The sequence below is a fragment of the Anas acuta genome, chromosome 4 (assembly GCF_963932015.1).
Source record: "Anas acuta chromosome 4, bAnaAcu1.1, whole genome shotgun sequence".
In the NCBI taxonomy this organism is placed as follows: Eukaryota; Metazoa; Chordata; class Aves; order Anseriformes; family Anatidae; genus Anas; species Anas acuta.
The window spans coordinates 10,182,239-10,207,922 of record NC_088982.1 but is presented as its reverse complement, the minus strand read 5'-3'; the positions used below and the strand labels follow the sequence as shown (position 1 = coordinate 10,207,922).

Here is a 25,684-nt window from a genome sequence, read left to right as displayed (position 1 = left end):
TCCATGGGAAGTGGTGACACGAGGAGGTGCAATGACCTCTTCAGTCATGGAAACTGCTTCCTTTGAAAGCCTTCACTTTCATTGCCAGGCCACAAGCCCCTTTCCAGTAGCTCTCCACAGTGGCCCAGGGGAAAAGTAGGTGTTGCTGCAGCAATGTGCAATTTGCTGCTTACCTGCAATGTGCTGCTTGTTTGTAAAATCTTTATAAAATGAGCCACCAGAAAAGGTATGGAGAAATGTAAGATGCTGCAGTTAGAGTGGAATTTACTAGGTGAAATTTGTTACTAGTATTGCTCCAAAGAAATATCCCAGCAGGCCAACAGCTTTTTTTTTTTTTTTTTTTTTCTTTTTTTTTTATACAAGACTTTCAGAAGCTTCTGGTGACAGAGAAAGGCAGTTAAAGGGAACAATTAAATAACAGTTGTCCTAAAGCCAACTGGAAATTGCCTTTGATATCAGAATCCATCTGTGCCAATAAGCAAAGCCTACTGGGGAGAAGATGAAACAGAAAGAAATAAAAGTGTCATGACTACTGGCGAACAAGTAGATGAAATTCAATTAGCTTAGCTTGAAACATTCATTCACTATTGTAAACGAAGTTTAACTTTCCTCCCCTTAATACAAGAAGGAAAACTGTTCTATACATCCTGCCCTGAGAACAAAATTTCTGCAGATTTTTATTTTTGGGGAGGGAGGACGACCTTTCCCCCTAAAACAAATATTTTATTACTATAGCTTGAAATCTCATAATGGATTTCAATATAAATCTATTTTCAGTAATAAATGTTTCCATACCGACCAAGGCAAGGTGAAAGTATTTTGCATCATGTAGTAAATGTACGTACTAAATGTATATACTTTATTCAAGCAAAAGTACTCGTTAATGTCTATACAGAACACAAGAAATCTGGAAATGTCAATTCTGTACAAGTTTCTAAACCAAATTTCTGAATATGTGTCCTCGTGAATGCTTTATCCTCCACATCTAGCTCTGAATTTTGTGACCTGTAATGGTTGCTTTAATATTATGTAACAGGCATTCCCTCTTGAAGCTAATAAAAATGCCTCACTAGCTGTTACTGCTCCAAATCCTTCTGAAAAATAACATTCTCTTCTTAATAATGATCTTCTCAGCTGCTTTTTAGAAGATAAAAATATAAAACAATCTCTGCTTCAGTAATAATGATCTACTTATTTTCCATATCTCCTTTTTTAGTAAAATACTTTCACCCATGCATGTGATTAAAAAATCAGCTCCCTGATCAGTTGGTTTTAGAGCTGTCACAAATTTTTCATCAAGAAATGTACAGTAAATGAGCCTGAACAGAGTTTACACTGATTGAATGATAATAAATGCTTTATTTTATTGATAGAACATATTATGAAAGCAAAAAGTGTTGATGGCAGAGACTGAATAATAAAAAAAAAAAAGTATTATTTTATGACAACAAAAGATTCCACAAAGTGATTTAACGGCTACAAAACCACAATAATAGAAATTGGTTATAATCCTAGCATGAAGATTTAATGTAGTGCTTTTTACTTGGAATCAGATGCAAGGGACCAAGATTTTAAAAAGTTGTCAAGAGTTATTCTCTTTACTCTAGATTGGAGACACCTGAATTCCAAACTTGAGTTTTCTGCCATGATAATGGAGTGGCTCTTTCTAAAAATATCCAGTGCTCATAGTATGAACAAGCAACTGCTAAATTGTAGTCATGTTTGGGCAATCTTCCCCTTGGAACACTGCAGTTTATTTAGTTAACATTTATGAAATCTAGTTTCTGACAGAAGCATTACAAAATTTACTCTTAGAAAAGAATAAAACCAGAGGCAGAAATATGGCTATTGTCTACCCACATCATCTCCTACAAGCTCAAATGGGAAACACAGTAGCTTGGAAAGTAATGATACACTGGGAAAAAAAAATAAAAAAAAATACCTCTGCAACAAGTGATTTATTACTCAGTAACTCATCTGAATTTTTCTCTGTTTCTCTTGTTTGGATTTTAAGAACTTATTCAAGAAAAAAATAGTCTGAAATTCTTTTTTTTTTTTTTTTTTTTTTTTTTACATTTCTCCATCAAAAAATTCAAAAGTAAAATAAAATACAGAAGAATGAACACAGGTATAAAGGAATAAAAATTGAGGGGAAAAAAAGGGCTTTAAATCACATGATTTGGAAGAGTTTTTCCCAACCTCAGTGTTACCCATTTGAAAAATCTGAAAATGTTATAACACCAAAAAAAAAAAAACATTGAAAGAAAGGCAAAATTATATTGAAAGCTAGCTCTAGTTCTGCTAGGTAGCTAGTGATATAAAAAGGGGTTCATATTCGCTAATTAGGTGCTTGGGCTTTTTTTAATTATTCAAATGTCTTTGAATACTTAATATAGCCTGTGGGGTGGCTTAGAGGAAAGTCTAACCCATTTGCTAGCATACAGATATACATAACCAAGTCAGTCCTAGGAGAGTAAATGTTTCATAGCCCAGGGAAATATAGAAAAAGAACCCATACGCAAAGCAAAGAACCTCATCCTTGACCACTTCAGGAGTAGCTGGTTTCTTTCCTTCCTATCTACTGACCAGTCTAACACCTCCCCCATCTCTCAAGTCTGCTCAAGATCCAGGTGTTGCAGTAGAAGCCTGTCTCTTATCTCAGGGGATGTCTTGCTTGGTCATGCCAGACAGCATCATTAGCTAATTTGTCTCAGCTGTGTTTTTTATTCAGCTGGGCAATACCTCAATGCAACCCACCCAGTTCTGTTCCTGTCCTTTGCAACAGCTTTCTGCATCTTTGAAATCTGCTACTACCTATCATGAAAGTCTGTGCATTCCCTTCCAGCAAAAGCCCCCAACAGCTTTGGTGTACAGCTCTCATGCAGAGGAGGCATCAGCTGTTAAGGCAGCTGAAGACATTACTGAGTGTGTTAAAATAAACTCTGTGTTACCATACGGAGAAGAGCTCCTTCCCTTTTCTCCCTCTGAGCCTCAGAATCCAAGTTCAAATATAATGATGGATTATTTCTAGAGGAATTATGAGTAGTTGGCCCTTTCAAAATGATTGCTCAGTGTCAGCTTACTTCCATTTCATGAATGAATGATACTTTCTCCTCCACAGTTCACAGGATTTACTAATCAATACTGTGAGGCTACTCTGTGGTAAAAGAAGGCTGGAGATATGAATTCTTCAGTATTTATCTATTTGATTTTGGAAGAACCGGTAATATAAGAATTGTATATTGTGACCATGTATTATGAATATATTTGTTTCTACTGGACAACATATACTGCAGTGATAATTCCAGCAACACCATAGCTATGATTCTAATAGCCCAGTAGACCTAGACACTAATTTTGTCATTTGTTCTGGGAGTTGAAATGTCACATACTGGTTTCCAGCACAGAACTAAAACTTCTCTAAAACACTAGAGGAAAACCCAAATCATCTGCAATGGAGCAATTCGCTTCGCTACTGATGCAATGATGCTTATTTAATGGGTTGGTTTCTCCTAGACACCATTCAGAAGATGAGGTCCATGGACTAGTAACCACCTGTTGGACACTGCAGAATAGGTACCCCCTCTGCTCTTTCTAAAATGTTACTGAAAATTATTCCCAACTATACTTAAAAATAAAAAAAAAAAAATAAAAAAAATACAACAACAACAACAAAATCACTATTTTTCAATATTATAGGTCTCTGGACCTAAAAGATTACAAGACAGCAGAATCTTTTTTACCTCAGGGAGGTGTCGTTGTGAAAGATAGGAGAGAGCTTGCTTGATTTTCTGAGCTCTACCATCATTTAAAGCAATTGCACTGCAGGACCTTCTATTTGAAAATAGGAGTCTGTAAATGGCAGCTTACAGTCATTTTGTTGCTTTATTTTCTTGTATTCACTGCACTTTTGCAGCGGGGATGTGAAAAAGGGAAGAAACATAAGAAACATGTAGGAAGAAAAAGAGAAAAGGACATTAAAAAGGTAAAAAAATAACTAATGGGTATTAAGGGGGAGCAGTCAGGGGCCTATAAAACCAATATCTCATTATTAAGGAAGGCAATTCAGTTACAGTCAGTGCATAGACAATTACATTCTTGCCAAGAAACCCTGAGGCTATTCATGGAACTATTTACCTGCGTATGTGTGCGTGTCATTGCTCCTTAAAAAAGGAATAAAAATTGAACTTTAAGACAAAAGCTTTAAAAACATATGGTAAATTTAGTTATACATTAAGTCAACCTAAGGGATCAACTTACATTTTTAAAATGCTAAATATATATAACATGTAGTATTTCTCCAAAATCCAATTATTTATTTTATTATTTGAGTTGCATTTTTAGCTAGCATATAAAGAAAGTGCTCACCATTTGTTTAGAGCTTTCATAGTTTAAAAATGGCTTATTTCTGATATTTTAATCTTGGGGCATATGTAGTTCTCATTGTAGGATGTGCAAATGCTTGGGAAATAGTTATAAAAATAACTTCAAAGAACACAAACAGAGCACACTGATTTAGAAACCTCACGAGTGCAGCTTTCTGGATATATGTAGACAAAACGTTGACATTTATCATTCCAGAGTTTTTTCCACATTCAGACAATTTGTCATTATTTGTATCCTGAGCAGGAATCATGCTTCCAGGCACCGAGCTTGCACATAAGAAACTCCAGAGCAAGAGCTGCCTTAGAAACATCAAAGTCTCAATGTATACGTTGATCCCAGAATCACAGCTCCCCACGAGATTAATGCCTTCATCCCAGTGCTGTACCCCAGCCAGCAAGAGGATTTGCGCTGAGTATTTATGAATAATATTAACTAAAGCTAAGCAGGAAAATATAAGGCAAGGTTTCCTTTAAAAATCTTTTTTGTTTGTTTGTTTGTTTTTGTTTGTTTGTTTTTGTCCATTAGCTACATTAATCAGTTTTGTAATACCTTCTGTAGATATGTAAAAGAACAACAAACTCAAAGTTCTTACAGTTACTTCAGTGTACGAGTTTGGGGAAGCTATGAAAGTTAGATATAAAAGTAGACACTAACTATGCATATTACAACATTTAATTTTCAAGCATTTAAAAGAGAAGCAGAGGACCAGTGAATTCCTTAACAAATAATACCTCAGTGACTACTCTCAAGTTTTTTATTACAGGTATTTCTAATAGTAATGGTCTAGGGCTTCTATAGCACATTTTTTGTCCATAACTTTCGGAGTTATTTATGAACTAAGTAAAATTGTTCATATCCTATAACAAAACAGAGAATATGACAGGTTCAAAGAGCATAGCATACTAGGCTGGAGACCAGGAATGAAACTAAACATGAGTCCTTGTTCAGGCCTGAATAGTGCCTCTGCTGGTAACTTTTTATAAAACAGAATTTTAAATTTTGGGTCTAAAACTGGCATTATTATTCTATCTGAATAGTATCAAGACCTAAATAAAACGGTTGGCTTTTTAAAGCTTTTCTGAGTCCTTGCTTGGACAGAGGAGGACCTTCAATAGTTTTCTGAAGTTTCTGAACCTAGGCGGGGCCATGACTATTTCCAAGCACCCCTGAAACTATATAAATAATAGTAGAGGTGGGCAGAAAGAAGTGTTTGGGTTTGATAACTAAAAAGAACAGTAACATTGAACAACAGTAGCAATGGGACCTCTACCCTGTTGATCCCATAAAAGGGTCTAGTGAGGAACAGACGTAGTTCATGGATCATGTTTTTGTTGATTTCCCATTCCCTCACTCTGGTGGGCTTCATCTGAAGGGGAGTCCATCGACTAGGACTTCAGCAAGGCTCTCCTCTCCTCCTGCTGCAGATCTGACCCTGGGAATCCTATTATCCTACTTCTTTCTGGATTGGACACAGAGCAGATAGATACTCTATGTTGCATTCCTGTAAACTAAATCAAGGATTATAAACATTTATTAAGAACCTTTTTTAGCTTTGCAATATATTTAGTATCAGTCTCATAACTTACATGTAATACACAACTATGCTGCCATAACCTACAAAAGCATCTGCATTGTAACTGCAGGGAAACATTACTTATATTTTGAAAGGAATAAAAGGATTTACAATTCTGGATGTGAAAACATATCCATGACTTCAGCAGCTAGCACCTGATCCTCTGAAATGCCACTTACATCTGCAGTATGGTCAGTTACCTTCCATGAAGAAATGAATGAGAAATGAAGCAACAAATGCCATGATCAGAGATTCCCATTAATCAGCATTTAAGTCTTCAGTTGAGTATGGAAACATGGTTATCTCCTTGTTATTTTTCCCACTCATGACAGAAATTATATAAATCCTGACTTGGTGCTTTATGATTTATATTCTACATCAGTTCAGACTAGAACTGTAGATCACAAAGACTTATTTGACTTTCTGGACATAAACATAGTGTCTCATATTTAGGGAAAAAAAAAAAATTTTTTTTGGTCTTGAGTTCTAATGAAAATACCTGTAAAATAGTTTTATATGTGTGTGCACTTCTACTCTGTTAAGGAGTGATGCAGAGGTGGAAAAGGAAACATGCTGTAAGTGTCAATAGTTATTAAATTAATTCTAAATAAATAAGAAAAGGTTTTGCCCTGGACCCACAAAAAAAAAAAAAAAAAAGAAAAAAAAAGTGTTAGATTTGCACAAAGTGTTAATTTGCACATGGCAGATACAAAGTTTTAGAGTCCTAAAGATCCAAGCAGCCTAAGGAAAAGATGAGCAAAGTTTGCCCACTTATAGCAACGCATGTGTGCCTTTCTATATATAGGCTATTATTTTGATGCTATCCAGTTATAAGTACTTCCCTGTTGTTTATTAGTGGGAGCACATATTTCTTACAATCCTAGCTTTCCTACAATCCTAGTTCAGTTTGCAAGGGACCTCAGGGTGTCTCTAATCCAGTCTCCTGATATGCAGCCAAGCCAGGTTATGCAGGGCATTATCCAGTCAGGTCTTGAAAGCCTCTATGGACACAGGCAGCACAGGCTCTCTGGGCAACTGAGATTTTTTATTGTGACATATATAATAAGTGATAAGCAAGTGCATTGAATTAATTGATTTGTGCTTGATTAGTCACAGAATGAAATAGTTAATGTACGTTCACAAGTGCTAATGACGATGTTTACTATTTTTATTCCTAATGTTTATTTTCACATTGCCAAAATAGAAAGGGAACAGTTATTCTTGTCCTGTCTTTTTGTCTGTTTGTTTCTCCTCTGAAAAAAAGGGAGAGGAAGAAGAAAAAGAAAAAAAAAATGTTGTTTCCATCAATAATAGTAACTGTTACCACAACAAAAATCTAGTTAATACACACAAAAGTTGTGACAATTTTTGAAAACATGGTAACCCAAGGGCAGCCTTGACTTATGTGACTATCAGCTATCCCAAGCTGGAGATGGCAGAATTATGTAAGAATGAGCAGCAGCTGAACTCTTTCTTCAGGAACAGACAGGTTTCTCCTCCTTCAGCATTTACCATGCATGACTACTTTTTAAAATTGCTTCTACCTACTTTGCTACTTTAATACCATATGTAGGGAAAACCCCTTCCCTTAGTTACAAAAAGTCTCCCACTGAGTTTGATGGAAATGGACTGGCTTTTCTGAGGGTGGTAAATACTGTCAGGAAGCCTTCTCAGTACAAAATGTTCAACTGGCATTCAAGGTCTCATGATTTCCCACTTTGGTGATCATTTTACCTGAAAAATATATGCAGAGCTTCTCAGTAGCCCAAAATATTAGTTCCCAAAAGGTATGTTGCCTGTTAGGGGGTCCATCCTGCCTAATGTTATAGTAATGTATGTTATTTCTTGACTCTATAATATTTATATTTCATTGGGCTTTAAGTAATTTTTGGCTTTCTGAAGACATAGGTTCAGTAATGTCAAGGGAATTGACTTTCAAAGTATGAGAAAAGAATGATTCAGTGATCCATATTATATCCCAACACACCTGGCAGATCCCAAAACAAATGAGAGAGATGTAAGATGCCTGTCTCTCTCTCTGATTCACTGCCTCGGTTTGAGCCTTGACCCATAAATGAGTTTGGTTATTTCAGTGCCTAGCTTTTTGCCATTGTGGGTCAGATTTTTTCTTTTTCTTTCTTTCTTTCTTTCTTTCTTTCTTTCTTTCTTTCTTTCTTTCTTTCCTTCCTTCCTTCCTTCCTTCCTTCCTTCCTTCCTTCCTTCCTTCCTTCCTTCCTTCCTTCCTTCCTTCTTTCCTTCTTTCCTTCCTTCTTTCTTTCCTTCCTTCTTTCTTTTCTTTTCTTTTCTTTTCTTTTCTTTTCTTTTCTTTTCTTTTCTTTTCTTTTCTTTTCTTTTCTTTTCTTTTCTTTTCTTTTCTTTTCTTTTCTTTTCTTTTCTTTTCTTTTCTTTTCTTTTCTTTTCTTTTCTTTTCTTTTCAGTAGTACTTCTGGAATACAGAAAAGGTCCACCCCTTTTCAGTATAAATCATAGGTTGGAGTTATGCCCTGAGGGTGCCTGTTCAATACACAGGAAAAATAGGCATCTCAAAGTGTGAGTATGAATCCAACATTTGTGACTTAAAAAAAAAAAAAAGTCGTTAGAAAAGAGTGATGCCAGTGTCTCCTCACAAATTATTTTTTTTTTCTTATTCTGTAAAAGCCAAATGGAATGGTCTGCCCCCAGATGGAGGCAAGCAAAGAGAGAAATACTTGGTTTGTGTATCCTAGCAGGATTCATGTGCAAGTTCTGTGGGCATGCAACATTCACAGAGCCAGAAGCAGATCTCTAAAGCACAGGCAGAACTTCATAAACGGAGTTTTGCAGGGATCTGAGTCAATAGTGGATTCACAATGAAAGGTCCACATAAAGTAGAAGCTTGTTGAGATTTACCTACCTCGATGCCATTAATCTTTTGGTTTCTCATCAGCAAAAAGGGCATGGTAGTCCCTCTATTATGCATAAAGGCATTGACAGACTGAGCATAACAAAGGTTATGAAGTATTTAGATACAGTGATAATGGAGCTCAGCGCTGAGTGCCCAGCCTCCAGGAGCCTGGAAGTCTCGGCTTTCTGGCTCCTTCCCCAGCAGCCTGCCCAGGAGCTGGCCAGACAAGCCACCTAGCAGTCAGACCAGCAGGAGCTGATTCAAGATTCCTGGTTCCCATTTTATATGGGGCAAAACAGATACATTCTTTAAGGAAAGATCTGATTTCATCAGCCTGGTATTTTTCTGAAAGAAAAAAAAAAAAAAAAAAAAAAGCCATTCAAGAATCTTTAATCTTTAATCTGTTGTTAACTGTGTTTTTAAAACAGCACATCATGCACCGCTGACATACCATGTGGCAACTCAAAACCAGCAGTCTGATGGACTGACTTAAAGTCTCCCTTTAATCACTGAAAGAGATTGCAGCTAACATTAAAATAATAATAATAATATTAAAATATCAATACCTATCTTAGGGAATGCACATTTATGGACATGTCAGAACTCTGCACGCACACATTTATCAGGGATAAAACTCTCCAAGAATAATACAGTATGGCTTGGAGTCAAGGACTTTTACCATCACCCCTTGCATGCTTCCACTTGAAGTACTTCCATACAGTGTAACACAGCATGGAAGCACCTCGCAGGTAGTCTGCTGGGGAATCCTCCCAGAAGACCTGGGAGGACGGTAAGCACTAACTACCCTTTGTAGATCAGACACTGAGGCATACAAAGCAAAGGCTCGGCAAGTCTTCTGTGTATTGCACTCAGATTGCACACAGGGACTGCTTTAAAGGCTACAAACAGGGAACAGAAAGACAAAGTGAGACATCTCTCCTGCTATGTGTGGAGTGACTCAAGAGGCTCACATTCTACTATTCTAACCTTTGTTGGACACCTGAAATTGTGCCTCTCTGTACCTTCAAGAGCTCCAGCTGAACAGCTCCACACCCTGCTTGCACCAAAATCCAGTGAGAGGCTCACCTGAGAAGCTCTCAGACAGGACATCCCCAACACAGACAAGATTAAGCCTTTTCCTTAATTCAGCTTTTGCCTTTTCTTTCATAATTTAGCTGGAGTGATGGGTTTCTTTTCAGGATTTCTCATATTCTTCCCAATGTTTGACATGTATTTGCTTTCCAGACAGAGAATGTCCTTGTGGAACGAGAGTGTTAGTCTACTGAGAAAATAAGAGCTGGATTAAATAAAACATTTATGTGCCTAAGGGAAAAGCATTTCAGCTGCATCACCTTTATAAATAGTCTATTGGTGAAAGCACTTGGTGAGGAAGTGGGAGACCTCAGTATTAATTTCTTTCTCCAGTGGACTGAGTTGAAAGGGATGCTGTGCTGAAACTGTTCCCCCCTAGAGGAAATCATCTTAGATTTTGGGTCAATGGCACCAAGAACAAAAAAAAAAAAAAAAAAGGAAGCATGTCCCTACAACCTCAGGTTTGCCTCTGTATGAGTGTGCCATACATTCCAGAACCAGGCAGGTTTTTATTTCTCTGGCCCATGCCATTTGCTAGACATCACACCAGAAAAACTACTTCTTGTGGCCTGCTTTTTAATTTATTAGAAATAATGTAACAGAGGTAATGGAGGGAAATACAAATCCTCATTTTTACCTGTTGCCAATAGTGTACAGCTTTCTCTGTCAGCAGAGAGCTATCAAGAAAGAGTATCACAGAAAATGAATGACTGCTGTTCTCAAAAATGCTGAAACACTTAAAACTAATTGATTTTGATGAAGCAGGCAGCTACATTTGATTTGTGTACTTTACATTCAGGACCTTTCATAAAACATTTTTGTTAGAAGAGGTACATATAGACAAATTGAATTAAGTGCTGCTTTACTTTTCATTAGATTTTTCAGAGAAGTATAGTAAATTGCTTTATAGTAGAATGCCATTTATTGACAGAACAGCTCTTTTTTACTAGTGAAAACAGTACCATTAATGCAGTCAGTTAAAAACAAACTGCAGTTTTGCTTGAATTTGTTTTCCAGGAAAGAAAAAAAAAAAGAAAAAAAAAAAAGGATCAGGAGGGAAAAAAAAAAAAACTAGGACTAGGAGACTAGGTTTCAGTTCCTTGTATCTTGCATAACTACACTTTTTTTTCTTTTCTATTTCTTTCTTTTTCTTTCTTTTTTTTTTTCTTTTCTTTTTTTTTCTTTTTTTTTCTGTAATATACTGGAAATCTTTCTTTACATTATTAACTGTTGTGCAGTTGAATTAAAAATCATTTAAACATTTGGGATTGTGTGGTGAAGGACATGACAGAGAAACTACTTATATTGTCGCCAGTCATATTCTTAAGGACGTAACTTAAAAAAAGGCAGTGCACCAACTACAGGTTTCACTTAAATTCAGACCAAGCAAGACAGTCACTGTGAGCCCAAGATACCCCAGCCTTTCCTATTAAAAACAGTAACAGAGTTATCACCCTACGGGGGGATCTGGTAAATTCTCTGAGAGACCTGAACACTTTCTGCTTCCTTGAGAAGCAGTATTTCTGCTACTTCCATATCATGTACCTCCTTAAGTCTTTCCTCAGAGTTCAAAGTGATTGGCAAGCTACAAAATTAAAGCCAGAATGTGACCTGGAGAAATTTCACAATGCACTCTTCAAACTGCTAATTACCCCTTTCTCACATGCCTTAAATGACAGACTCTCCGTTTGTGTCCCAAAGCAGAGGTATATAGTAAAAAACAATACTTTCTGTGAAAAGTAGACTGAATTCAGTACAGCATTATTATGATACATGGCCCTTGGGGTCCACATGCCAAGTTGTATTTTGACTTAGTTTCAAGGACAGAGGACAAACTTAAGCTAGGTTTTGAACTCTAAAGTGAACAATCTCCTCCTCCTACAGCATCTTTTGTATGGCCTAGTTGACCCACAGATCTGGAAGGTAAATGAGCACTGGCTAATGTGCAAAGAAAAAGCCTCCAGTGTGTTTGCCTAAGGTACAAAGAGGGTAAGCAAATACTAATTCCTCTGGTGCTCTGGGTATTTAATTCCTCTAATACATTGCACTCCAAAGTCTAGAGCCTCTAGCTGCCTTCTGCTCAACAAGATCACAATGAGTGAGCGTGAAAACAAACTCACAGATAGTATCTGCCTTCACTTTGCACAAATTGTAGGCAATCCTTCCTTGTCTGTAGTTATACATTAAAGTTAGAATATTCTCCTGGAGTACATGATTTTACTGACATGTCCTAAAAATCCTTCTACTTATTAGATGCTGGTCTAATACCAACTTCCACAGACCATCGGTTTTCTTCTCTGAAAAATAGATGCAATCAGATAAATACTTTCCATACAACTCATCCTGAACATACAGTATGGTTTGTTGCTCTGTTATAATGAAAAATCCCTACCCACGCCATCAAAGGATTTGAACAGTATGTGAAGCAGAGAGGACTGCTTTCCATCAGCTGTACATTTACAAACATATGTTTACTTATATTCCTCAGGCACATTTACTGGAAAAAAAGAGCAACGTCTAAGGAAGGAAGCTCCTAACATCGTTGCCCACACTGAGTAGTTCCCTCATTCACAAGTAAACTCTACTGAAGTTTCTGGGATTACTCACAAAGGGTGATAAAGCTCAGTGTGTGCAAAGCTGTTAGCATTGCAGTCTTTCGTCTCAGTTTTACCTCACAGAAACTGTCAATGTTCTTGGAGCAACATGACTCTTCTGAAGAGAGATCACACAGAACAACAAGGGCCTGATTCTTATTTTAAACAATAATTTAAAGCTGTGATCCTGTAATATCTCCTATATATAAGGAATCTTCCATCTGCCCCAAGCCTTGAACAGATTCTGCAGGTCTTACTCATCCAAAACTCCCACAGAAGAGAGTTGAAAGACAGCAGCATTGAGATCTTACCCAAGCTAAGTTGTATTGTTCGATATTTCAATAACCAACCAATAGTGGTACTGTTCAGAAAATTGGTTTTGAAAATGAAACATTAGCTTCTCACTTGAGACTGACAGAAAATATTCTTCTTGCAGAAATACGCAAATGAACAGTTAAAGATCAGGTGCTTGTTAAAATCAATATGGCTTTATAGTAACATTTCGTTCTTCCACAATAGTAGAGAAAAAAGACTGAGTGTTTCAACCAGCTTATCAGATATGATCAGAGATACAATTGGACACATTCAGAACATAAAATATCTTCTCCTCTTTTCTTAGTAAATCCTTCATTGACTGTACTTTTCCTGGAAATGCTATTAGCCAACTTACAGTGGAAGCACAACCACAGTGTGAATTGCAGAGCTGATAACTTTTTATGAAATGTTAACAACACACGACATGTTACAAACAAATTCCAGTCTTCAGCTATTACAAGTAATAATAGAACACTAATTAAAAAAATAAATCAGACCCATTTTACTTCCTTGAAGCATATTCAGTAGTTACATTAAAAACAATATTTATAGAAATCCTCTGTATTCACTAATTTTGAGGGAAATGCACTTAAAAGGGGTGTATACTGCACATCTTTATTGATGAATATTACTTTTTAACTAGCTCAGAAGAAATAAGATCCTCTGGAGGCATTGAATCAGATGAGTAACTGTGACGAGAAACAAATTAAAACCACTGAAAATGCCCTGTTTTTAAGTACGCTGCTGTACATAGATGTTCAGTATCTGCATCAATCCCTTTTTAGGCATTTTGAAAGGCAAAAGAAAAATAGAAGCATTATTTCCTTTATGTTTATGATAATTACAGAATAATTTTATAGCAAAGAAATTACTTTTAAGGCACATCAGCCATTCCTTACACACTTCACCTCCTCTTAAATCTGTCGATTAAATTTCATTTCCATAGACTCCTTGATTTTTCTGAGGAAAAACAAAGGGGAAGGATTGTTCTTACAGGCAACAAATCGTATTTCTAAAGCAGTGCAACAGTGAAACTGTTGTGTGTCTGCAGACCGGGAAACCACTCTGAATGAGCATTAAGTGACAAAAACAGACCCTTATCTCGGTAGGAATGGGTATCTCTAATGAAGCCGTCAAGTAGCTCAGAGGTAGTAGCTATGTACCATATGTTGCTTTGGTTGCTCTGGCAATTATATAGTTTATTCAGATTAGACAAACCTGAACTTTTTAGCTACGTCATTACTTACAAACAATCTGAGCTTGTCTCAGCTCTTCTTGATGTCAGATTAAAAAGAATTCTCCATTTTACAAAAGAGAAAATGGCTTATAGTTTCCTCTTCTCGGTCAGTCACTATTTTTTCTCATTTTTGCCTGTCTCAGCTACATGCTTGTACCAAAACATTTGCAATTTACAAAGGGACACTGCTGAAAATAAGTTTTAATATGCCTTCTTTAAGTGCATATGTCTAAGCAAAGCTCAACTCCTTTTACAGCTCCAAGCCTTATTTCCAAGAAAGTATCCAGTAAGTTACGGGATTAAGACTCTGAAAGTGTCTGTTGTTTCTTTAGTGAAACCAAGCTAACTTCAGATGCATTTGGTGCATTCATCCTTACTTAGGCAGAACTCCCACTTGAGTTGGCCCTGAAGTTAAACTGTTTATTCAATTAACACCAGAATAGTAACCACCGACAACTTGCTTTTCCAGGTTTAAGTGAAATGAATGAAAAACTGATGAAACAAGCAAAGTGATTGCTCTATCATTTCCACTTCTGCCATAGAGATTTCAAGAGAAAAGAGGCTACAGACACTTTTCAGACAGAAGAGAGGGATTAAAGAAGGGTGTATCTAATGATTCCCAGGTATAAATTTGATGTAGCTGTTTCAAGCAGCCTGCTGTATTAGATTAGATTTTGTTCTATTTTTCAAAGAGCTGTTTACCATGGAAAGGTTCTTTTGAGGCAGATGCCAAATTGTACTGCCTATGGAAGGAGTGATACACATAACAAAATGAAGCGGTATTTACCCCTGCAAACAGAATACACACCTTGCAGCAACACAGCTGGAGAAGGGATGTAAATGTTCAGCTGAGTTTTACACACTCAGTATGCATTCAGTGAGGAATGTACAGACACCAGCCCCTGTCTCTCATTCTCTTCATTACAGTTTATGACATTTAATAAATCCCTGGGAAATGCAGTTTGCTTTAATAATAACTATTCAAACATTTTTCCACCCCTCATGCCCCAAAAAATGCAAACCGAAAAAGGGAGAAAAGGCAGAATTAATTTTAAAGGTTCGGAACAGCTGCACCTTCATTTTGAGATGTGTTCACACAAATCATTGACAATCTGCAATGTATGCTCCTCATTTATATATATATATATATCTGTGTGTGTGTGTGTAAAGGATTTAGTTGCTATAAGACCATAAATATGACGGGTTTAAAGACCTTTAAAGTGGTGTGGTGATTGCTCTTCCTCTGAAAATCTGCATAGCAGAGTGCCTCTGACTGCCTGTCTGAGAATGAGAGCAGCACCCATCCAGCCCCTGAGATCAGGCTTTTGAGGGCAGAAAGCTCCCCAGAGAACATGCAAGTTGAGCTAACTGGAAATTTGTCATTTTTCTTTTACCTCAGAAAATGTTAGTTCGGTTCACCAAAATGATTTTGTTTTAATGTAAGTTGGTTTAGGACAGAATCCTTGTCTTAAACAAGCTACCTGCTGCAGGATAGTAAGGTGCTTAGTCCACTGATCTGAGACTGATGGAGTACAAATTTACTGCCTGGCAATCCGACAGGGGGAAATAAGGTCATGGGATGCATGTGCTCTTTTTCTTATTTCATGAAAATATACAAGACTCCCAGGTTTGTCCCAGTGACACATCAAAAATTAAAGGAAGATAGGAAAAACATTTCCCATCCCCAACTCTATAGGAAAAGACCCCTTAAAAAAAAAAAAAAAAAAAAAAAAAAAAACATGCTTGACTTAAGCCCTGTGTAAAATCATCATTCAGAAGGTTTTAACAGTACAAAGGTTTATTTAGAAAAGAGTTTGGATTGTTCTTTAGGGTTTTTTGGCAAACATTTAAATCCTTTCATAACTGAAAAGACTGCCAGTGCCTGGTACCTAGCACTTTTCCCCAAATAAGCAGCAAAAGCCAATTTCTTAGTGGGACAAGCCCACCACAGGCCTCAGCTGCTCTGTTTATAAATACTCTGATCTGCTATTCCACCACTTAATCTTTTCCTCTTGATGCCTCTGCTTGTTTTCCCATAAAAATCCAGAGCCCCTATAAGCTCAATGCCTGCCAAACTCAGTGTCTTAACCCATTTTCCTCTGTGGATTCCCTGTGCCTTCTGTCAGGGCTCAAAGACAATCCCTCCCCGCTCTGCTTACCTATCTGCACCCCAGCACAGCTGCTCCAGCACCATGTCGCCGTTCCGCACCACCGTGAATGCACTCAGCCTCCCCAACACCATCCCCATACCCCACACCACCACTCTGCACCACCAAGGGGACGAGCCCTCATCCTACTCAATCTGCCCCATCCCCATGTCCTCTTCCCTCCCTTCTTTTTCAGCACAGAGCCATTTCTTTCTCTTTTAACTCCACTTCTGCTCAAGGCAAATCCATCCCTCCAGCTCAATGCCGGAAGTTCTTCTTCTTCTTCTTAAAGAGAATGTGTTTAAAGGACCTGCGGAAGTCCTGGTTGAAGATGGTGTAGATGACTGGGTTGAGGGAGCTATTGCAATACCCAATCCAGAAGAAGAACTTGAAGAGAGTCTCAGGGACCTCACATGCCTCCCGGCAAATACCATAGAGGCTGTAGCTGAAGAAGAAAGGGAACCAGCAAACTACAAAGACCCCCATGACCACGGCCAGCACAAAAGTGAAACGTTTCTCCCGGGCCTGGGTGACCTTCTTACGGCAGATGCTGCTACGCTTCCGGCGACGGCGGTATGAGAAGAATTCCATGGAGCGGTTGCTAGAGCGGGACAGACGGCTACTAGAGTGCTTGGAGGAATATGAGTAGGAGAAGGACTGGCTCTTGCTGCTTTTGCGGGGATGCTCCTCCCGGCTCCGCCTCCGCCTGCTCTCTGAGGTGCTGCTCTCCTCCAGCTCAATGTCCTCCAGCTCAGAGGCTTTACGCCAGTGGTGCACTGAATAATGTCCATTCTCTCCCAGCTGCATCCTCAGGGATGTGCAGCCCCCAGCAGCACGGCTCAAGCCATTCTCAGTCTGGGAGGACCCCTCTGGCATTGTACGCTTCTCAGAGAGGGTCCTGGTCCTTAGCTTGGCCACGCGGTAGATGCGGATATAGACCAACACCATGATGAGGCAGGGGGCAAAGAAAGAGCCAATGCAAGAAGAAAGGATGTACCACGTCTCATCATTGAGCTTGCACTGGGGAAAGACATCTCCTTCGGGGTCCCGGTACATGGAGATCAAAGGCGGGAAGGAGATGACAGCTGAAATGAGCCAGACAGTGAGGATGATGGCCTTGATCCGCCGGGGGGTCCGTTTGAGGTTGTACTCCACCGCCTGCGTGACCGACCAATACCTGTCGAGACTGATGGCGCACAGGTGGACGATGGAGGAGGTGCAGAACAGCACGTCCAGCGCCAGGTAAATGTTACACCAAGCCTTGCCGAAGTACCAGTAATTCATAAGCTCGTTGGCTAAGGAGAAAGGCATGACCAGAGTAGCCACCAGGATGTCCGCGCTGGCCAGGGACACCAAGAAGAGGTTCTGGGGGGCTCTCAGCGCCCGGCTGGTGAGCACGGCTATCACCACCAGCACGTTGCCCACGATGGTGAAGACGATGAGGAAGCCCACCACGGCCGCCAGGCTGGCCACGGCGGCGGGCGAGTAGGGGGACGGAGGCTTCAGGAGGGGCGAGGAGGGGGCCGGCGCCAGGCTCTCGTTGGGGGAGCCCAGGCTCGTGTTCCCCACCGGCAGCAGATCCATGGTGGGTGTGCGGGGCGCCGGCGTCCTACAGAGCCCCGCCGAGCCCCCGCCCCGCCCCGCCGCCCCGCCGCCGCCGCCCCGCCGCCCTCCTCATCGCCCCCCAGCCGCGCGGCTCCCCCCGGCTGCGCCTCCCCCGGACCCCTCAGGGCAGAGCCGGGCGGCGCCGCCCCGCCGAGGAGCGGAGCGCGGCCGCGCTGCCCCCGCCCGGTCCCCGCTGAGGGGACAGCGGGGCACGGCTCGGCCCCGCCGCCGCCCGCCCGCTCATGCCCGGCTCCGCGCAGCCCCCGGCTCCGCGGAAGGCGCCGCCCGGCCGAGGGGAGCCGCGGGCGGGCGCTGGATCCTGACGGGGAGCGGCGTCCGGAGCGGCGGCGGCGGCGGCATCAAGCCCGGCGAAGTCGCGGCTGCCCGGCGGCTCCGTCCTAGTCTTGCATCGCGCTCCCAATCGCGCATGCTCAGTCCCGACAGGTGAAGCCGCCTCGCCCGCGACACCACCCCGGCGAGGAGGGGAGGGGGGGGGGGGGGAAATAAAACGCGATAAAACCGCCCCGAGCGCCCGGCCCCGCCGCGCTGCCGAGCCCCCCGCCGAGAAAAAAGTTGGCGGTGCCGTGAGGGGCGGCGGCGAGGCCGGGCTGGCGGCGGAGCGCCGCCTGCGGGGGGTGCCGCGGCCGCGAGGGGGCGGCCTCCGCCCGCCCGCTGCCGTTGGCGCCGCGCTGAGGGGAGCGCCCGGGGCGGGGGGTGCCCGGGGCAGGCGGGGGTAGGCGGCGGTCGGTGTGCTCGGGGTGTGCGGTGACACACCTAGCGAGGGGGTGTCGGGGTGTGGTTGTGGAGGTAGAGGAGTCTAGGCGGGGTGGGAAAGAGGTTTGAGGTGGTAGTCCCTCAGTTCGGGCTTTGTGACGGTGGCGGAGCGGCCGCAGAGTTTTGCTTAGACCGTCTCTGGAAGAGACAGGTGAGTGTTTTCAGTAGTCCGAGTGCACGAGGAGTGTGGATGTGTCGCTCTGCTTCTTCACGACAAAGGTGGGAAGGTGGGGAGTGGAGCCATGAACTTGCCTCACCCCACTCTGCCCGTGGCGAGTTGCAAGTGCGATACATCCTCAGACCTCTGCAGGCAGCCCTGTGACTACATTACCTTCATTTAGAAAGAAAATTTGAGGAATGACAACAAAAACTAAGTCAGTGCCACTTTAATGCTGCCTTCTCTAGCTGAACCTGCCCAAAAGAGGGTAGAAGTAGGTAGTTCAGCATAGCCTGTCTGTGATTTGTGCTGTGTGATCCTGAGAAAATTCTGCCTTGATCTGGAAAATACATACTCTCTTCCCACCCTCTTTTCCTCCATCCACTCTCCCTACATCCCTCATCCCCTAAAACCTGCTTTTGAGATTGCCTTTGTGAAGCTATTTGGACATGGTCCTGGTCAACCTCTGTAAGTGGCTGTGCTTCAGAAGTGGGGTTGGATGAGATAACCTGCAGAGGTCCCTTGCAATTTATAGCATTCCATAATCTGTGGTTCTTTGCAACACTATGAGATTAGGGTAACGTTAATGTAAAGATAACAGCAATATATTTGGTGTTCCTCTTCTGGGAGCCCTCCTTGGTGCCTGGATTTTTGGATCACAACTCTTCAAAGCAAGGGCTGTCCCACTGGTCTCTTTGCTTCTGTGCTTGCCTTTTTTAGTGCCACGCTGCAGAGAGCTTGTACTTATATAAATCTGATAACAGTAGCATAACCCTACCCACAGGATTAGCTGTGCTCATTTAAGGTGAGACAGCATATGAATTCATCCACAGCTAGTTACTTCAGTAGTTGCTTTTAATCCATAATAATATATGCCTTTTATGTTGTGTGGCAACGTTACCAGCTTGCACAAGATGGCCACATTTTCCTCTGTAAAAATGTGGTAAACGAGGTGGATATGTATAACAGGTCTTGCAAGGTCTTGTGGTACTGAAAACCACAACCTTAGTGGATTCCGTGGCTACTACCTAATTTTGGAGTTGCCTAAAATCCTTCATCATCACCCTGCTGACTTCTAAGGAGAGGAATTTGATGTTGTGCCTATGGGTATTCCCAGTCTGAGCAGCTGTCTTATGCCTCCCTTCTGTGCCCCATCTGGACCCAGAAATGCAGTGTCCCTAGGACTTGGGAAGGTCACAGTATGGTGGAAACATTCTGCTTACTACTGCCGTGATCATATTCTTTATAATGCAAAAAGGTGAGTTTTAAGGGAACATAAACCTAAGAGAACTTATCCTTCATTGTATAACTCGGTGTTATAATTGTTCTCAAGTTGAAATAGAACAGCCTTTGTCTTTGGGGAACGATAAGGGATTTTCTGATTCCCATTAACTTTTTGGTGCAACAAGCACTGACTCCTTTTTTTCTTTCTCTTTGTTATTTTAGTTACGTGGACTGGATTATGAAGGGCTGGAACTGAATATGCTTGGCTCTGATGGGAAAGAAAAATCCTCTGAAGATTATGATCTAACAATCTATTTTATAAGCAATTTACTCTGAAGTTTTTTTGTTGTTTGAAAACTAACCAACAAACACCTTGTGACTGCATCTAAAAGAGAAAAGACATCATGTTGAAGCTAAACTTTCTAATGCAACTGAAATGCAGGAGCAGTAATTACCTAAACAACTAAAGCGTAACAAGCAGAACAAAATGAAATAGAAATCCGATGCCCCCTCAAGTCCTCCTAAACAGACAAGCAATTTGATAAGGAGGGCCCTTTAAAAACATTTGCCAAGCCTCAGGAAGAATAAATGAATGGAATTTGAAGTTAGTGAAGTTCAAACGGGAAGTAAATAACACATTTTTAACGTGACAGCTGAATAACCACTGAAGCAAATTCCTAATATTTGTGGTCAGTTCTTCATATTTGAAAGCTTCATAATGGTGTTTATGAACTTAGAGGACAAGGTGCAGGAATTTAAAGTCTAACCTCTAATGTGACTGACATTAGGCAGGATGACATTAGCGAGAATGTTTATCAAACTGCTTCCATCTGGGTTTAAAATATCATAAATATAAACTGCAAAATCACATGAACACTTGGAATTCAAAAACTAACTGTTAGAAAAGGGATATATAAGCCCCATGATATTCAATTCCCTTAGGGTAATTAGGAAAGCAGACCGAGCTACATATCCTACTGAGTTTTATGAGCAAGTATATCTTGGAGTTGTATGAGCTTGAACTTGAAATAAACTTTCAGCTAATAACTCGGGGCTTCAGATTAAAAGAGCTTTTCAATAGAGATTTATCTTTGCTGAAATAATACTGAAGTTTCTTAACAAAAGGAATGAGACAAGTGAATGTCTGAGCAATTATTTGGCATTTCTAATGAGGAGATGCCAATTGTAAAAGATATAGGAAAATTAAAAATAAATTGGGAGCAATAATATCCATTTTATGTTGTGATTTCTTTAACACCAGAGTTGTACTGTAACTGAAATAATTCAGTCACTAGTATGTGCTGACAGAGTGAGCCCTAGGCACACATTTATCATTTCAGTATAACTCCACTGGAGCCAGTGAAGTAACGTTTGGATTTTCATATATGTAAATGAGATCCAGTTTGGGTCCTCTGTGCCTAAATAGCAGTATATCACCATACAGAGAGGAATTAAAAATGTGCATAGATAAGAGAAATCTGCCCTCATGAAAATCTGCTTAGTCTACTGAGAGACAAAGATAGGAGCAGAGTGAAAAACAGTGGATAAATCAAATGTAGTCATGTTTTTGAAAATCAGTTATTTGATATAAAACATAAAGGATAAGGTTTCTAGAAACCTGGCAAGGTAGGTGGGCACATTTCTACTCTTTATCCTTTCCTGCCCTTACACTGATTCAAATGCATCTCTCCTTACAGTATTTTGTTCATTCTCAAAACTGGCTTTCCAATACTTAATAACTCCTAACTATTGGCCTGCATTGGAGCTCACAGTCCATAGGTGATAATATATTCCCATGGAAAAAAAAAAAAAAAAAAAAAGAAAGGTGGGGAGGGAGGATTAGAGACTGGGTGAGGCTCCTTTAGGCAGTGGATTGGACCTGGCTTAAGTTGATCCAAGCCCAGTTCTTCCTGAAGTAATCCAGTAGATATTGTGCCATACCCATCCACCCGCTGTATGGTGTGCAGCTTTGGTTCCATCATCCAGCATCCCACAACAAACTTTCTATCACAGAAGGCTGAGAAGATCCCACGGGAGCAGAACTACTTCTTACAGCTTTTTGTCTCTAATTCTTGTTTTTCTTTACTTGGACTCTCCAGTTGGACTGACCTTTAATTCAGTTTAACTGACAAGAAGTCTGTATTGGTCAAAAAGACCCACCACCTGCACCTGGGTTTAAGTCTTGGGAAATCACAAAACCTGTCATTGGTTAATCTGTGGCAGTGCTGACCAAAAGAAATCAAATCCTCATTTGGGGTCAGTTATCAAACTGATATCCACCCAACCACTGAAGTCAATGGAAATAGTGCTACTGACACACTTTAGGCTTCTGTTAGGTTGTGTTTGGTTTGAATACAACATCATCTGCCAGAAGTGCACACTGTGCTTCCATGTACATAGAATTAGGAGATAAAGCTTTTGCCAGTTGGAGATAAAGCTCTTCCAAACTTTGCCATGTTTTAAGACCTCAAGAGAGACTTGTATGCTTGAAAGTGTCTTTTTCCTCCCACCTGTATCAGCTGAATTAAAGGCAAATACTACTTCCCCCTACAAACCTACCTCTTTATATACCTTTAAGTCATCATAATTGTAATCGTTCTGTTAAAGAAATGCTGTTCAATGCCATTTTCTGCTTAAAAAACAACAAATTAATCCCTCCCTCTAGAAAAGAACAAAGTTTTCTTTCTTAATAGAGAAGGTGATTCCTGATTTTCAGTGAGAACTTTGTTCTTTATTCCACCTTGTAACTTTGAAAATGTGTATTAGATAAACAAAAAGGTTTACAGGACAGCCTTATGTACTAAACATCTGGAAGTGCTTTTTAGCTTCTCAAACTAAGCTTTACATCAATCAAGAAAATTATACATTCTTATCAACTGTACAAGAAACTGCTAACAAAATATTCTGTACATCTGTTTACTTTTAAAGACACATTTGCATTATAACTCTGCTCAGGATGTAACGATCAAGTAGAATGAGTTAGCTGGAATCTCTGTAAATAGTTAAAGAGAGAAGCTACAATAAATCCATGTAATAGCAAAATGGGATAAGAGGTAAATAGTAAGTAGTCTGTCCTGAATTTTGAAAGAAAGAAACTAAATGTAAGAAAAAAGGGAGTTTTTCTTTAATAAATAAATAAATAAATAAAGATAAAAAAAGCAGTACAATGTCCAGAGAAAGACAAAATTTTGATTAAATTAATTCATCTTTTTGAAACCTATTCTTTATATGAAAGAATATTTCATTAACAATTTAGGGATCAAGACCAAATCAAAACCAATTTCTTTTTTTTTTTTATTTTTTTTTCCTTTTTTTTTAATTTCCGTTGGTGAGGAACTAAATCACCATGTTGAAGTCAGTATTATGTTTGAGCTGAAAGTGACAGAGAAATTTATCAGTTCGGCTCCATAATGCAATTTTTCCTCTGACATTCTGTCATATATTTGTGACCTTTTTCATGCTGTTGTCACGTATCAGTATCATTGCTGTTGGTTGTAAGAACATACAACAGAAGTCAGATAATGTTAGTTAGCCATATCTTGGCTGGCTGGTTTCTGTAGTTTTTTTGTTTGTTTGTTTGTGGGTTTGTTTTTGTTTTTGGTTTTTGTTTTGCTTTTGCAACAAGATTGCTTCAGCCATAACTGTTGCCAAGAGTGCCATTGCTTCAACCCTTTGGAACCAAACCTCGGGCTACCACTGAAATATTTGTTAGATTCTCTCTATTACTGGAGAGTCATGAAAAATAGATCTATGTCCCCTATTCCTTTCTACTATTTGTACTGTTGCTGTTATCTGTACTCATTGTGAGGCTTCTTCATTTCTTATTTATTTAGTCAGACTTTAAATAGCCTTCCCAGACACCTGTACTGATAGCTGTGCCATTTGCACAGGATGAGTGTATTATTTTTTCTAGGACTCCGCACTGTATTTGAAGACTCTTTCACTTGATTTCAATGTGTTTTATAATCATACAAGACAGTAATATGTATATTATAGTAAGCATAGTTTTTTTAGTTTTTTTAATTTATTTTTCTGAACTTATATAAAGAATGCATTTATTTGCATTTTGAATAAGGTTATGTAAATTTGTAAAAGCTTCAGCTTCTCAATAGAGAAAATTGTGTATAGATAGCTTATCTGTGGGATTGCCTATCTCTATTAATTGTACAGCCTGTTTGTTTGGCATCAGGGTAACACAGCCATTTTTATCACGTACTTTCAACTGATTTATTTATGAGATGGATTTTGACTACAAGACCTTACTTCTCTACTCAGTTCATTTATATTTGAAGCCCTATTTCCACAGTAATGATCACATAGCAGAATCCATTCCAATGGATTTCAGTGAAGGTGAGGTAGAAGATACAATTTTTGTTACCAAGGTTCATCACCTTCTAGCTGCATCCAATTCACAGCATGTTTATGCTTAATGTGTTGAATTGCCACATGAAAGACTTCCAGGGTTGGTACTACCTGCTATGACTATCCATTAGCAAATCAAGCTACATCCAATTCAGGACAAGAGGCATCATCTTACATTGTTGTGTGATGCTATTCAAGAGAAAGCTCTTGTATATACCAGATCAATTAGAGCAAATATTACTGTGTTTCCTAAGCCTGCAATGAATGGCAACTCTGAAGCTACTGCTTTGTAGTAATGTAATTGGCTTCAGTGTGGTTAGCTAGACTGAAGACTTTCCAAGAGAACAGGAGAAGATTCTATATTCCTGCTTTCATATCAAACCTTGGGGACATACACTAATATTGTGATGTCCTTTTCATTTCCTTATATCTGTTCTATAGTAATTTGAATTGTATTTGATAATTTATCTTTCTTCTGTCTCTCAGAGGCTACTTTAAGCTCATGCATATTAGAATTCTTCAAGATAGATATCAAATTTTGCCATTCCTTACTAGCAAATTGAAGCATTTTCTTGCAAAGTTTTTGAGATGTTCTGCCTTTCTGTTCCTTTGTTCCTCTAAAAGATTTTTTTTCCTATTTTTTTTTCTCCCTAGTCATTACTCCTTATTTCAATTTCCTCATTGTGGCTTAAAATCTCCATAAAGTCTTTAAACAGCTTGATGAATGTTCTCATGTCTCCCTTCAGTGCTGCTGTTTCTGCTTTCCGTGTCTGTCTATATGCACAGCGCCTTTTATCCTGTTTTGGCCGATCTTTTTACTGCTTTATCTTTATCCCTATATTCCTTTTGTCTTTGTTTACTTTTCTGGCCTTAATGTATTGAGTAGATTTAACTTATCCTGCCTTTTTTCTGTAATAGCATCCCATGTGGCATTACTAATCCAGTCTTCTTTTCTAGTTTTAATAAAGAACAATCTCTGCTGAATTAATACAAAATTTACAAATGGTTTCCCATACTTTTTGTATAATGTCAAACAAAGTTTCTGCCATATCTGAAAGCTTTCTTGAATGTGTCAATTAAAAATCATTCCTTATGTATTCATTCTTCATTAAAGCTATTAATTTTTGTTGCAAACTTAATTCTCTTGTTTTGTTTTGTTTTGTTTTGTTTTCATTTTAATGGTGTGTATGTATAATTGATGTTCATATGACCTTAGTGTCTGAATTTCATCATACACATTAAAAATCTACCTGATTTCTAGTAATGCTACCAGAAGAGATCCAGCATATTTTGTGTATTTTATTGTGAGGGAATAATATCCCTCTGCCAGAAAG

The 25,684-nt window shown here is 39.5% G+C and overlaps 1 protein-coding gene and 1 long non-coding RNA gene across 2 annotated transcripts in view; one reads left to right on the top strand and one right to left on the bottom strand.

Annotated features, from left to right (window-relative positions):
* LOC137855551 (uncharacterized) overlaps window positions 1–25,484 on the top strand; it is a 52,944-nt gene extending 27,460 nt beyond the window's left edge. Inside the window, exon 3 of the long non-coding RNA XR_011095800.1 lies at window positions 20,211–25,484. This is a non-coding gene — a long non-coding RNA (uncharacterized lncRNA). The remainder of the gene's footprint in view (window positions 1–20,210) is intronic.
* Window positions 12,999–18,520, bottom strand: ADRA2C (adrenoceptor alpha 2C). Its single transcript, XM_068679784.1, has one exon. The coding sequence runs from the start codon at window positions 17,810–17,812 to the stop codon at window positions 16,487–16,489; it is 1,326 nt and encodes a 441-aa protein (XP_068535885.1). The 5' UTR covers window positions 17,813–18,520; the 3' UTR covers window positions 12,999–16,486.
* Window positions 25,485–25,684: the final 200 nt, after the last annotated feature.

Excerpts from the sequence above, each read along its gene's own strand:
- ADRA2C (XM_068679784.1), bottom strand. The coding sequence starts at position 17,812 with ATGGATCTGCTGCCGGTGGGGAACACGAGCCTGGGCTCCCCCAACGAG.